The 13,263-nt window shown below is 47.3% G+C and overlaps 1 protein-coding gene across 1 annotated transcript; it reads left to right on the top strand.

Moving 5' to 3' along the window:
* Positions 1 to 356: 356 nt before the first annotated feature.
* Armc7 (armadillo repeat containing 7) lies at positions 357 to 12,002 on the top strand. Its single transcript, XM_020165530.2, has 3 exons — positions 357 to 753; positions 847 to 990; positions 10,995 to 12,002. Exons 1-3 carry the CDS (start codon positions 663 to 665, stop codon positions 11,354 to 11,356), a joined length of 597 nt encoding a protein of 198 aa, XP_020021119.1. The 5' UTR covers positions 357 to 662; the 3' UTR covers positions 11,357 to 12,002.
* The last annotated feature ends 1,261 nt before the right edge of the window (positions 12,003 to 13,263 follow it).

The raw sequence follows: 13,263 nt of genomic DNA, 5'->3' as shown, positions 1-13,263 counted from the left end.
CCGCTTTTTAGGGACAAAAGACGGACGCGAGTGTAGAGAGCCGACGCCCGCCTTCCAGAGGGGAGTTGTTGTAGAGGAGGCTAGGCTGCCCTCCCCCACCAGGTGTGAAGGATCTGGTGGTGCTTCTATTTCGACAGCTCCACACATGGGCATCCTCCAAGTCCACTGTGCTCCTAAAGGTCCCAGAGACGTGCATCGCGCCACATCCATACATCCACACGTGGGTCATGCCAGTGCCTACACGCAGAAAGCTACGAGAGCACGCTGCGCATGCGCACAGAGCAGCTCAGCGACAGTCCCGCCCCTCCCACGTCTTATCCCGCCCCTTCCGCTCTCTGGGGGCGGGGCTAGAGCGGCTTCCGAAAGTCCCAGAAAGGACCTGGGACTCTAGAGCCCGGCGCTACTTCCACAATTCTACCTCCAGCTTGTGCCGGCGTCCCGTGTCCGGCGCCGGAATTTAGATTTCCAAGCATAACTCTTACAGGGTCCTGAGGCCCCTCCCATCCCCTATGTCCCCATTTCCAGCTGCAAATTACTGCAGAATCTGAACCCATTTGCCGCCAGGACAGGTGTAAAGGTCCAGGTAAGGTTCTCGCCCGGCTTTCCGGCCTCACCTTTCCTACTCTCCCACCTGTCCCCCGGGGGCTGTTCGCGCCCGGACCATGGCCCAGAAGCCGAAGGTAGACCCCCACGTCGGGCGACTAGGGTACCTGCAGGCGCTGGTCACGGAATTCCAGGAGACTGAGAGCCAAGGTGAGAGGCGCGGGGTGGCGCCGGGGGACGGGGCTTGGGGTCCGGCAGCGACCGCCGCGCGGCTCTGGGCCTAGTGCCGCTTTTCCGTTACAGACGCCAAGGAGCAGGTCCTCGCCAACCTTGCCAACTTCGCTTATGACCCCAGCAACTACCAGTATCTGCGGCAACTGCAAGTCCTGGATTTATTCCTCGATTCATTGTCAGAAGAGAATGAGACGTTAGTGGAGTTTGCTATTGGTAAGGATGAGGCCGGCTCCCCAGAAACCTGATGGGCTTGGGTGAGATGAGTCAGTTAAAAGTGAGTCCTTGGGAAAGGTATCTCTTAGGCAGTCCCTCTGCTGCGAGGGCAACCCTTTTCGTTTGAGCCACTCCACCAGCCCAAAAGGGCAACCCTTTCCAATGCCACCTCCATTCTCCACACATTGTCCAGGTCGCAGCTAGTCTGAAACAGGCGTGTAACTTACTGCCCAGGTCTGGTTCTGCATGTCTGCCTTTCCTCCCGCTTAGGGATAAGATAATGAATGAGGGAATGGATTGAAGCCACTTTGAGGGAAAAGTTTGGAGATTGCTCTTTTAATATTTTCATATCAATAGAATCAAAGGTGACTTGGAATCTGTAGCTTTGGGATTCCTGTACTTGTTATGGTCTTAAGACCTATTGAATTATTCACTGGACAGATATTTTTTGGGCTGGTGCTGTATAGGCAAAAGTACTATTCCAAATGCTGAGAAGATGGCAAATAAGTTGGGGAAAGGTCTTTGCCCTAAAGGAATTTACAAACAGTGCAGTGATATAGAGCAGTAGTAGGTGAGGCTGTTTTTGTTCAGGCCATCATGGGAGGCATGCTAAGCAGATGCAGCATGGGCAAAGGCCCTAGAGCAGGAAGGAGCGAGAAGGAAGCCTGGTGTGTGAGGATTATGATAAGTCAAGGAGAGGATGGTACAAAATGAAGTTAGAGATTGGGGGCACCATACCTTACAACGGCTTCCATGTAGGCCATGAGAAGGAGTTTGGAATTTATTCTGAGAGCAAACAAATTCTTTCAGCATGTACCTTTAAGAAATAATACTTCTCCACATTGGGAAAAAAAAACCTTTAAGAATGATTTTGGGATCAGCTCATACCTGTCATACTTGTAATCCTAGCTACTTGGGAGGCTGAAATTGGGAGAATTGGTGATCCCAGGCCAGTCTAGGCAAAAAAAAAAAAAAAAAAGTTTGTGAGACCCCCATCTGAACCAATAACTGAGTGTACATGCCTGTCATCCCAGATATTGTAGGAAGCCTAAAATAGGATTGTGCCTGCCCAGGCAAAAAGCAAGACCCTATCTTGAAAATAACCAGAATAGGGCTGGTGGAGTTGCTCAAGTGGTAGAGCACCTGCCTAGGAAGTGTGAGGCCCTGAATTCAAACCCCAGTGCCACCAAAAACAAAAATAGTAAAAAGGGCCGGAAGTGTGGCTCAAGGGGTAGCCATTGTGAAGCCCTGAGTTCAAACTGCAAACCCCAGTACTGAGGAAGGAAGGAAGGGAAGGAGAGAGGGAGGGAGGAGGGAAGGAAGGAAGGTAACTGCCTGAATTCAGAGGCAGTGCTCCCAGCACAGGGCCACCCTGAGATACTGACCCACTGAGCCAAGAGCTACAGGGGAGGCTTGGGCTGGCCTGGGTCTGTTCTGGGCAGCTCCCTGAGTGGATGACCATGTCCTTTCCCTCTGAGTTTGTACCTTGCCTACCTCACAGGACTGCAGTAGGAGAAGTAAGTGCAGTGTCTGGATAGACACCTTTTCTAGAATTGTTAATATCATCATCATGTTTTACTTTACCCAGGTACTTTTTTTTCTTTTTTTGGCAGTGCTCAGGATTGAACTCAGGACCTTGCACGTGCTAGGCAAGGGCTCTACGCCCTTCTGACCACTTTTTCTTTTCCTTCTTCTACCAGAGCAGGGCCTCAGTTGCAAGTGCAGTAGCTCTGTCACTGCTGAAGCCCTCTGTGGGATCCTCTGCAGATTAGATTTCTCTCGTATTTATTGTATATAGCTTGAAAGGCAAGTCCCAGTGGTACCTAGAAGTGTATTTGGTGACTGCTGTAATTTCCCTTTCTTGTAACGTCTCCAGCACTAGATAGAAACATTGTCAGGTGTCTGTTCTGCTGCTAAATGACTCTCTGCTGTGCTGTGGAGCTTTGAGTCTTTGTCCCTGATGGCAACTCAGAGATTGTGATCTTCATGAAGTTAGAACCCGGCCTTGCTTATCTCTGTAGTCTGGGGTGCTCAGGTCTTTTGGCTTGGAAAGGAGGATGGAAGTAGAAGGGAGGCAGACCTGAAAGTGGAATTTACCCTACAGGTATATGTTCTGACCCTGATTCCATGCAGTGGCCCTGAGAACTGGTTCTGGAATAACCAGCAGAGAAATGAGCTGGGTCAGATTGCCCTTAGTCATGTCTTCCAAAACCAATGCCTGTCTTTTGGCAAGCAGCATAGTGAGTTTGGTAAGAGCTGTGTTTTGGGGTTAGGCAAACCTAAAGATGGTTAATCACTCATTTACAATTATTTTATTCCCCCTTTCTCCTTCTGGGTATCCATTCTTCCCTCAGAGTCCAGGCTCTAGTGGGTGCCTATCCCATGCCCACCACCTGCCACCTCAGCCACACCACACCACACCAGCACTCCATACAAGGTATCCAAATCTGTCACCACCTTCAAGGCATTCAAGAAACTTCTCCTCAGGGAGATCTAGTCCACTGCTTGAGGCTCACTCTAGTAGTGGTAACTGGAGCCAGGATTTTACCCTGATGCAGGATTCAAAGGTTGCATTGGAAGACCCAGGCTGCAGAACTCAGGCTCAGATTCCTGGCCTGTTTTCTCTTGTTTGTTTCTACCACACCTGGTCTCCTCTATTTGTTTTTTGTTTGGTTGGTTGGTTTTGGTGGAACTGGGTTTGAACTCGGCTGCATGGTTGCCACATCTCCAGCCCATACCTGGTCTCCTCCATCACATCCATGAGTTACTTCTGGTAAGAAGTCACTTCTGCTGTCTGGTGGTACCCACAGTCCAAGGCCATATTTGATCAGTATCCGAGGAACTGCTCCCGGGAGACAGGTCTAGCTTCAGTCAGCCATTAGAATGTTGAATGGGAAGTGGTTGAATTGTGGAGAACCATATATAAAGCCAGAATCTCAGTAAATACACACTGAATGAATAAAAGATTTTTGAACTGTAGTCCCAATTTAAAATGTTGGTTTTGGCATTAATTTGGGAATTTTGTCCAAATCAACATTGCTTGGCTTGTGGGTATACAGATATACTTGTTACCTAGAGATGTAAAGGAACTAGGAGAGAATTCTTTGGCCTATGAAAACTAACTGAATCTTAGGAAATCATGGGATACTTGGCAGCTTCCTTTCTAAAGCAGTTTTCAAGTGAGTGGTGGCCTCCCAGAACTCTGGTTAAATTGGTCTCCTGCGTTCTACTTTCTGCAATGCATGTAGCTGCCACCAGATGGTAGTAGTGCATAAAGGCTGGTAAATAAGTGCTCTTCTTGCTTTGGAAAACAACATAAAGCATTTCTCCACTGGGGATGTGGCTCAAGTGATATCCCTTGCCTAGAATCCTTGAAGCCCTGGGTTCAATACCCAGTACAAGGACTTAATTTTATGTTTCTTGATATTTGAACCATTCATCATTTTAAGTAAAACTATCAAAAGCCAAGCATGGTGAGTGCACCTGCATCCCAGCTACTTGGGAGACTGAGGAGGAGAGTCACTTGAATGCAGGAGTTCAAGTCCAAGTAGTCTTATTCCAGATACAGGCGGCACTGTGTGTGTGTGTGTGTTATTAATATATGTGAATATAGAATTGGTTGACATGTATAAAATTCAGAAGGGTGTATAGTGGTCAGTAGTTTTCCCTTTTTCTTCCTTCCTTTGTTTTTGGTTTTTTTGGGGGTTTTTGGTACTGGGGCTGGAGCCCAAGACCTCACACATGCTGACCCAACACTCCACGGCTGAGCTCTACTTTCATCCCCCTTTCTAGAAGCAGCCACTGTTACTAGCTTCTTGTATGTTCTGCCTCTGGAGCTGAAATGCTTTTCAGAATTTACAAAAACCATATTTTTTTGTGTGAGCTATACATGAAGTAACATACTATGTCTATATTCTGTATTTTTTTTTAACTTGGCAGTGTATTTTGGCACACCCGCCATATCTCTCCCTGAAGAGCTTCCTTCTGCTTTTGAAGTGCTGCGTGATATTCCATGGTGTGTGATGCACCCTGGTGAGCCAGCCCCTTGGCATGGACATTTAGGCTGTGTCTGTTTCTCTCACAAGCAGCACTGGAGCAGGATGGCTTTATCTCTATGTCATTTCACCCTTTGGAGAGTGTATCTGTAGACCAAATAAATATCTGCAAGTGAAGTATCTACATCAAAAATGTGAAAAGCCATGATGCTTTGTTCTTTTGATTTAATTTTGTTTTTTTCATATTTGAAACATTCATCATTTTAAGTAAAATGGTACCAAAGCTGAACAAATCTATAGTCCCAGCTATGCTGGAGGCTAAGACAGTAGGACCACGTGAGCCCAGGAGTTCAAGGCCTAGGCAACATAGACTGTCTCAAAAAAAAAAAAAAAGAAAGAAAAAACCAACCCAAAATACCAGAGATGTCATGTTCCTCCTGTAGTGGCCATGCATCTGCTCCCAGCACTCAGGAGGCAGAGGCAGGAGAATTGAGAGTTCAGAGACGTCACAAGTATGTGCCCTGAGCCTGGCCCCGGTGAAGATTTGACCCTGGGGTGGGCCGGTTCTCAGGCTGCCTGAAGGAAGGCTTACCAAGCCCTTGTCAGCTAAACCTCATTCAACCCCTGGAACAACCCTGAGATCCTTCCCTCAGGGGCCAGGTTGTCCTTCCCAGCACCAACGCCCTACTTGCTGTGTGACCTGAGGTCTAAGTCCACAGCTTTCTCGCCCTGGGGTGTCTTCTTGTCTCTCAGGGGTTTCCTTGGTTCTTGGAGTCTAGGAGGGCTCTGCCTTTGCCTCTTGTTCTAGTTGTTTTATGTGGTTTTGTTTGTTTGTTCAAAGCAAGTTCATCAGCTGGTCAGAACTTGCTCTTCTTTTTTTTGCAAGGTGTTGGGAATGAACCCAGGGCCTCTTGAATGCTAGGCAAGCTCTCTATCACTAAGCTACATCCCAGCCCTCTCCTTTTTTTTTTTTTTTTTTTTTTTTGCTGATACTTGGGTTTTGAACTCAGGGCCTCATTCTTGCTAGACAGGTGGCATTACTGCTGAGCCACACCCCCCCACCCTTCCTTTCTATTTTATAGCCGTCTTCTAAAATTGCAGTGTGATGAACACACAGTAGAATACACACATAAGTGCCAGGTCAGTTAATTTTTAAATTTGTTAAGGTATGTACCTCTGTGTCACAGCTCCTAAATCAAGGTGTGGAAAGCTGCCTCTCACATCCAGGTAACCACATTCTAACTTCCATCTCTGTTCTTGAATGTCATATAAATGGAATCATGCAGGATATACTCTTGTCTGGCTTTTCCTCTCAACTCAGTGTTTTTAAGATTTATCCAGATTGTTACAGTGTCATTTTTTTTTTCTTTTAATTATGTGTATACATTGTTTGTGCCACCTCCCCCCATCTCCCACCCCCCTACGGTGTTGTTTCTTGTGTGGGCATGACAGTCTGTTTATTCATTCACCTGTTGATGGAGATTGGTGGCACTATTTTACTTTAGCTCTTAAGCTGCGGGCTATACTGGCATCTTACTGTACTTTTAGATTTAATTTCTCTGGGTTTTTTTTTTTCTTTTTGGCAGTACTGGGGTTTGAACTTGGGGCCTCACACTTGCTAGGCAGGTGCTCTTACTGTTTGAGCCACTCCATCAGCCCTTTTTTGTGTTGGTGTTTTGAGATGGGGTCTGTCACTGTTTGCCCAGGCTGGCCTCGAACTGTGATCCTTGTGATCTCTGCCTTCCAAGTAGCTAGAATCACAGGCGTGAGCCATCAGCACCTGGCCTTGGATCTGGAGTTTGAGACTGGCCTTGGCCATAAAATCAGATCCTGTGTCAGGAAAAACAAAAAACAAAAACCTTCTCTTGAAGGGTATTTATTCATTTTTGTGGTGCTGGGAATCAAACCCAGGGTCTTATGAGTGCTAGGCAAGCACTCTACCACTGAGCTATATCCCAGGCTAAAAATAATATGAATGAGGAAACTTACCAAATAAAGAAAAGTTACCGTAATCCTACTGTGCCGAGATAACCATTGTTAACATGCTAGTGCATCTCCAGGCTGATTTATTTAGTGTGCATATTCATTTAGCAGTTAATCTGCTGAGCACCTCCTTCATGCCAAGCTGTGGATCAGAATAGGACAAGATAAAGTCCCCATTCTCATGGAGTTTTATAATTTGTTTTGTTCCTTCATTTCTTCCCTTCCTCCCTTCTTCCCCTTTCCTTCCTTCCTTCCTTCCTTCCTTCCTTCCTTCCTTCAAACCCAGGGCCTTCCATATGCTAAGCACTTGCTGTACCACTGAGCTATACCCCAGCTGAACTTAACAGTGATGCAAGAGCCAGTAAACGTTTGGACAGATAACACTAATGTCACAAGTATTTTGAAGAGAAGTGGACCTAGGGGAGGGAGATGTGCTGGGGAGGAGCTGATTACAGTGGACATGGAAGGCTCTCGGGGTGTCACCTTAGTGAACTTATTTTATTGTATATATAATTTGGCCTAACTTTTTCCTCCTTAATCTTATATTACAAATATTTTCCCACATTAAATATTTTTGAAGACATTATTTTTTTGTTTTGTTTTGTTTTGTTTTTTTTCTTTTCTTTTATTATTCATATGTGCATACAAGGCTTGGGTCATTTCTCCCCCCTGCCCCCACCCCCTCCCTTACCACCCACTCCGCCCCTCCCTCTCCCCCCTACCCCCTCAGTACCCAGCAGAAACTTGAAGACATTATTTTTTAAAGAACTGTCTAGTTTTTCATTATTTAGATTTGCCATAATTTATTTAATGGGTTTGCTATTGTTGAGCTTGTAACAAAATTTCTAGTTTCTGTGTTGCTCTTTTTTGATGGGAGGAGTGCTGGGGATGCAACCTAGGACCTCATGCATGGTAGGCAAGTGTTCTGCACCCCAAACCTTCTGTGTTGTTCTTGCTTCTCAGCCCTCCTTAGTTCTTCAGGGCAGTGGTTCCCTGGTGTAATGGTGAGCACTCATAGTCTTAAGGGCAGGGGCTCAAAGCATCTGTGAGCTGAGCAGCCTGTCATGCTTCTCTGGTGCCATCTTGGTGCTCTAGCCCAGATTTCTTGTCCCCAAGCTTCCTTCCCCTTCCCTTCTAGTCCTTTTCATCTCTGAGGGATGCTGCCAGCTAGGCAGAGGGCCTAAAGAATTCACTGCATTGGGCCCAAGCAGCTGGCATGCTCTGGCAGGCATCTGATTGGAGGGTTCCCAGACCCCTGTCCTGAAGCCTCCTCCTACTCCACCCTCCAACATATGCCATCTGGTTATCCCCTGGCTGTGTGGCAGAGCCCTGCCCAGACACACCTGGATATGATAACTCACCAGTCAGGCAGTGATTCGGGCTTCCACTGACAGCAGAGATAATTCCCATAGCCCAACCCCTATCCATCCTAGTCCACAGTGGGTTAGGAGGCTGGTACTCGGAGCCTGCCAACTGCCCATGACAGGAGCAGTTGTCTTACACATGGACAGCATTTTCCATGCTGGTGACAAACGGCTCCCTCTATGGGATTCTGGGCAAGTTACCCAGCCTTTCATGGCCTCAGCTTTTCCTAGGAAAGCAGGGAGAATGATGACACTTTCTTCATAAGGTTTAGTCATGTACCTAGCCTATGTTCAGTAAGTTACCACAGCTTGAGGTGCCCGGTGAACCAGTCAGCAGGCCCTGCCTCGTGCCTACTTCAGGGACAGAAAGGAAATATAGAAGGCAGTGGCATGGTGACCCTGGGTTGTGCTAATGACAACACTGTGACTGGGTGCTGAGGTAGCGGTTGGCAGGGAAGCCTCCAGGTGCACCTTGGGAGGCACCCAGTCATTGCCAGGTCTACCTCTGCTGCTGCCCATCCTCCTCAAGACTCAGGGAGGACATTCAGCCCCTCCTCCCACCATACTTGACTCCAGATCCTAGAACTGCTGCAGTCCAGGTGAACAGGATCCCAGGGAACCGTCTAGCCCTCTACAGGTCTCTAAATCTTTTTCCCCCTTTGCTTCTTTAAAATACTTCCAGCAGTGCTGGGAGAGTGGCTCAAGTGGTAAGAGCGCCCTTCTAGCAATCATGTGGCAATGAGTTCAAACCCTGGTGCCACCAAAAAAAACTTACAGCAAATATTTGTGGAGCCCCTCGTGCTGGACACCGACATGATCTCAAGCATGACTGTCCTAGCGTGCTTTGTGGCCAGTAAGCAGGAAAACAAATCTAAACAGATGCTTTCTCAGGGTTAAGTCTGAAAAAAAATGACACCAGTGAGAGGGCTGTCCTGGGCTGTTGCAGGGGTTACCTCACTGGTAAGGGAAACTGGACTTGTCACTAGCAAGAAGGTATAGGAACATTTGGAGTGAGAAGGTTGGGGACTGCAGTTAGTGCCAGGGAGAGGGAATAGGATCTGAGTGGATGGTGCCAGGGTGAAGGGCACTAAATGGAATGTGAATTTTATTCCCAATGAAGTGGAAAGTCCTAAGTCCTGACTAAACTGTTTCTCCAAAGCAGAACTCAACCTGACCAGGTCCTGCTCAGGAGGGCAACAGAGCCTAAACCTGGTAACTCCTGCTCCTGGAGGAGGAGGTTCCCTAGCAGAAGCACCACAGGTTGGGTTCTAGGCCCAAGTGCTTGCTAGTTTCCAGAAAAGCAGAAGTGAATGGGGCTGTGACTCCTGATTCTGATCGGTCACTCAGGACTCCTGGGCATATTATGTCAATAAACTGAGAAGGGGGTTTCCTCTCACTGAGCAGGAACTAATGGGTGGAAGTAACATGCCAGGAATCTGAGTCAGAATGCACTGGAAGTCATCTTGCATTGAGAAGCCAATACTAAACAAAGTGACACCCCTCACCCCCCCGAAAAAAAAGGTAGCATTCATCCCCAAGGCCAAGAAGAAACAAAGTTGGGGGGGCCTGACCTGAGAGAATTGGGATGGGGTTCTGGCCTTAGAAGCTATTTCTTTATTCCAGAAGCACTGGTCTCTCACTAGTCTTTTCTGTTTTTCCCCAGAATCCTAGTAACAGTGACATGAAAATGACATTAAAATGTCTCACCTCATAGTAAATTGTACAGCATCCATAAAATGGTACACTTCATGCTGTTAATGTACAGTCACTGCATAGCCATGATCATAGTTACTGTCATGGAAAGATGTTCATATTACATTGTTAAATGAAAAAAAAAAAAAACAATACTGGCTTACAACACAGCAAGGGAGGTATCCCACTGTAATTAAATATCTACATATATTTACATATTTTCCAGTTGTGGGATGAAAAACAACTATGAAGTACCTGGATGGTAGGAGTTTTGACATTCATTCACCTATGAAAACCACCCCTTATGTATACTCTAAATTTTTCTGAAGTGATGGTGTATTGTAGGTCTTGTTTTCTTTCTTCTTTTGGTGGTATTGTGGTTTGAACTCAAGGCCTTTGTTACACTTGCTAGGCAGGCATTCTACCATTTGAGCCACACCTCTTCATGAAGCCCTGTTTTCTTGCTTTTAAAAAAGGAAAGCATACCAGCCCTTAAAGTGGCTGAACCAGTTAGACGTTGGTGACTCACCAACCTGTAATCCTAGCTACTCAGGAGGCAGAGATCAGGAGGATCAAAGTTCAAAGTCAGACTGGACAAATAGTTCTTGAGACCCTATCTTGAAAACACCCAATACAAAGCAATGCTGGTAGAGCACCTGCCTACCATGTATGAAGCCCTGAGTTCAAGCCCCAGTGCCACCAAAAAAAAAAAAAAAAAAAAAAAAGTGGCTGAACTAAGAAGGAAAGTGGTGGGGCTCACTTGTGGAAATGTAGGTGGTAGTAGGCAGCCTGGCATTTCTGGATCCTTGAGAAAAAGGACTGGAATTTGGAGACTTTGCATCCCTTGTCCCTGGGCCAACTTCTCCCAGACCTGGGTGCCTCCCTAAGACTCACTGGGCAGAGGAGCTGGGAGGGGAGGTGAGAGGAGCCAGGGGTCAGGGCACCCAGGCTCATCCTTGTTTTTCCCCAGGGGGCCTCTGCAACCTATGCCCAGACAGGGCCAACAAGGAGTACATCCTACAGGCAGGAGGCATCCCACTGATCACCAACTGCCTGTCCAGTCCCAACGAGGAGACGGTGTTGTCTGCTGTTACCACACTTATGTACCTGAGCTCACCAGAAGCCTGTCCCCACCCTGAGCTGAACTCCATGCCTGTGATCCAGTGCATGCTACGCTTCTCTCTCTCAGCCAACACAAGACTCCGGAACCTGGCCCAGATCTTCCTGGAAGACTTCTGTTCCCCAAGCCAGGTGACCAAAGCCCAAAGCTGGCAGGCTGACTCTGCCCTGGGTATCCCACTGCCAAGGACTGAGGCCCCACAGCAGCCTTGATCCAAGGAGACCCCAAGGCCCTAGCACCCATACTGCCAGAGACCACAGTCCTTTTGGGAAAAGGGAGCATACATAGCTGCCCAGAGCCATTCTGCTGAAATGGTGCCATCTTAAAGGTGAGGTTTTTCAGCAGGTATTTACACTGTGAGAAAATGAAAGCTGCTACTGCTTTTGTGGCTGTCACTCTTGACAACCCCCCCACCCCCACCATGCCAGGCTCACAGCCTCCTGTAAGAACTGGCAGGTACCAGGTCCAGAAGCTTTGCACTAGGATGTGCTCATGAGCCTGAAGGGGTAGTCCTCAACAGAACTGTCTGGAGTCATTTTGTGGGATAAAGATAAGAAGATCCATCATTAGAAGGATCTTGGGCCCAGAAAGCTGGGAAGGCGACCTGCCCCTCCAGCACTGTGGAGAAAAATACCTCCACCTCAAATCTCCAAGCTGGACATCTGGGCATGGTGGACACTGACCTAGATAACTCTGTGGCCCAGGAGTAACTGTTCACACAGCCCTACTACCTGCTAGGCACCTTGTAAGGGGATAAGAGATGTCCCTGCCCTTGGGTGACACAGACCAATGATTGTTAATGTGGCCACAGTGCCTGCAGATGAGAGCACGTCAGAATAAAGGCAGGAGAGCCAGGCATGGTGACACACATCTGTAAGACTTCCAGAAGCAGAGAGGAGTGAACACATTTCTACAGTGGGACACCTTCTGACTCCTGTACTTCTGTAGAGCAGAGTAAGTGCTACTTCTGTGCTGGTTTTGGAATAGGACCTGCAGCTGCATTTAAAAATATCTCAAGAGTCAACTCATGAGTAAAAATGGAGAAAATGGCATTTCAGGCTGAAAGTTCCAAAACTTTCAGGAGGTACTAAGGAGGGGAGAGAAAACTAGGAACCAGGAAAGCCCTTGGGCCAGTTAAACTGTGGAGTGATCAGGAGATTGAAAGTGTTCTGCAAGAATGGGAATTTTTTTGAATATGAACATGTGAAGGCTGGGTGCAGGTGGTTCACAAGGCCTGTAATCCTTGCTGCTCAGGAGGCAGAGTAGGAGGACTGTTATTTGAAGCCAGCCCCAGGAAATAGTTCATGAGACCCTGTCTCGAAAAAACCCAACACAAGCTGGGTGCTGGTGGCTCACATCTGTAATCCTAGCTCCTCCTGAGGCATTGCTGTTCGAAGAAGCAGCCTCAGGCAAATAGTTGGTGAGACCCTATCTGGAAAAACCCATCACAAAAAAGGGCTGGTGGAGTGGCTTGGGTGGTAGAGCACCTACCTAGCAAGCTTGAGGCTGAGTTTAAACCCCAGTACCACCAAAAAGAAAAAAGTGAAGATCTGGCAAGATCTGTTGCCTAGAGTCTCAATCAGAGGGGCATAAAGAAGAGTTGGAATAAATGTTTCCACATGCTAAGTTTGCAGGATTGCACTGCTTGTGAGGCTGAGACCCAAGGAGTGAATCCTTGCCTTGTCCTTAAGAGAGGCCCTACACAGAATCATGGAATGTAGATGAAAGGACAGTGATCTCTCAGGTCCTCTCTGAAATGATGCCACATTTACCAGCCCCAGGATTGACATCGCTGTGGTCTTTGTGGAGGATTCTTAGCAAACACAAGGTCCTCAGTTCAAACCCCAATATTGCACAAAAAGAAAAAAAGATAACCTTACCCCAATTCTGTCTGAAAGGCAATAGGATTCTGTAACAGGTACAACTCTGTAATTGGTGACTGTTTCTTTCCTTTGTCTATAATGAGAATAAAGTATGAAATTAAATGAAAAGCAGATAAAAGGATAAGGGCAAGCGCCCTTAGAGCTGCATGTTCTCCCCTCAGGCGCCAGGGTCCCATCTAAAAGCCTGGCCGTGCTATGCTGTGTGTTGAAGGAATCCTACCCCTTGAAGTTGTCCC

The sequence above is a fragment of the Castor canadensis genome, chromosome 11 (assembly GCF_047511655.1).
Source record: "Castor canadensis chromosome 11, mCasCan1.hap1v2, whole genome shotgun sequence".
In the NCBI taxonomy this organism is placed as follows: domain Eukaryota; kingdom Metazoa; phylum Chordata; class Mammalia; order Rodentia; family Castoridae; genus Castor; species Castor canadensis.
The sequence above is the reverse complement of the archived record's forward strand: the minus strand, read 5'-3'. Positions and strand labels throughout refer to the sequence as shown.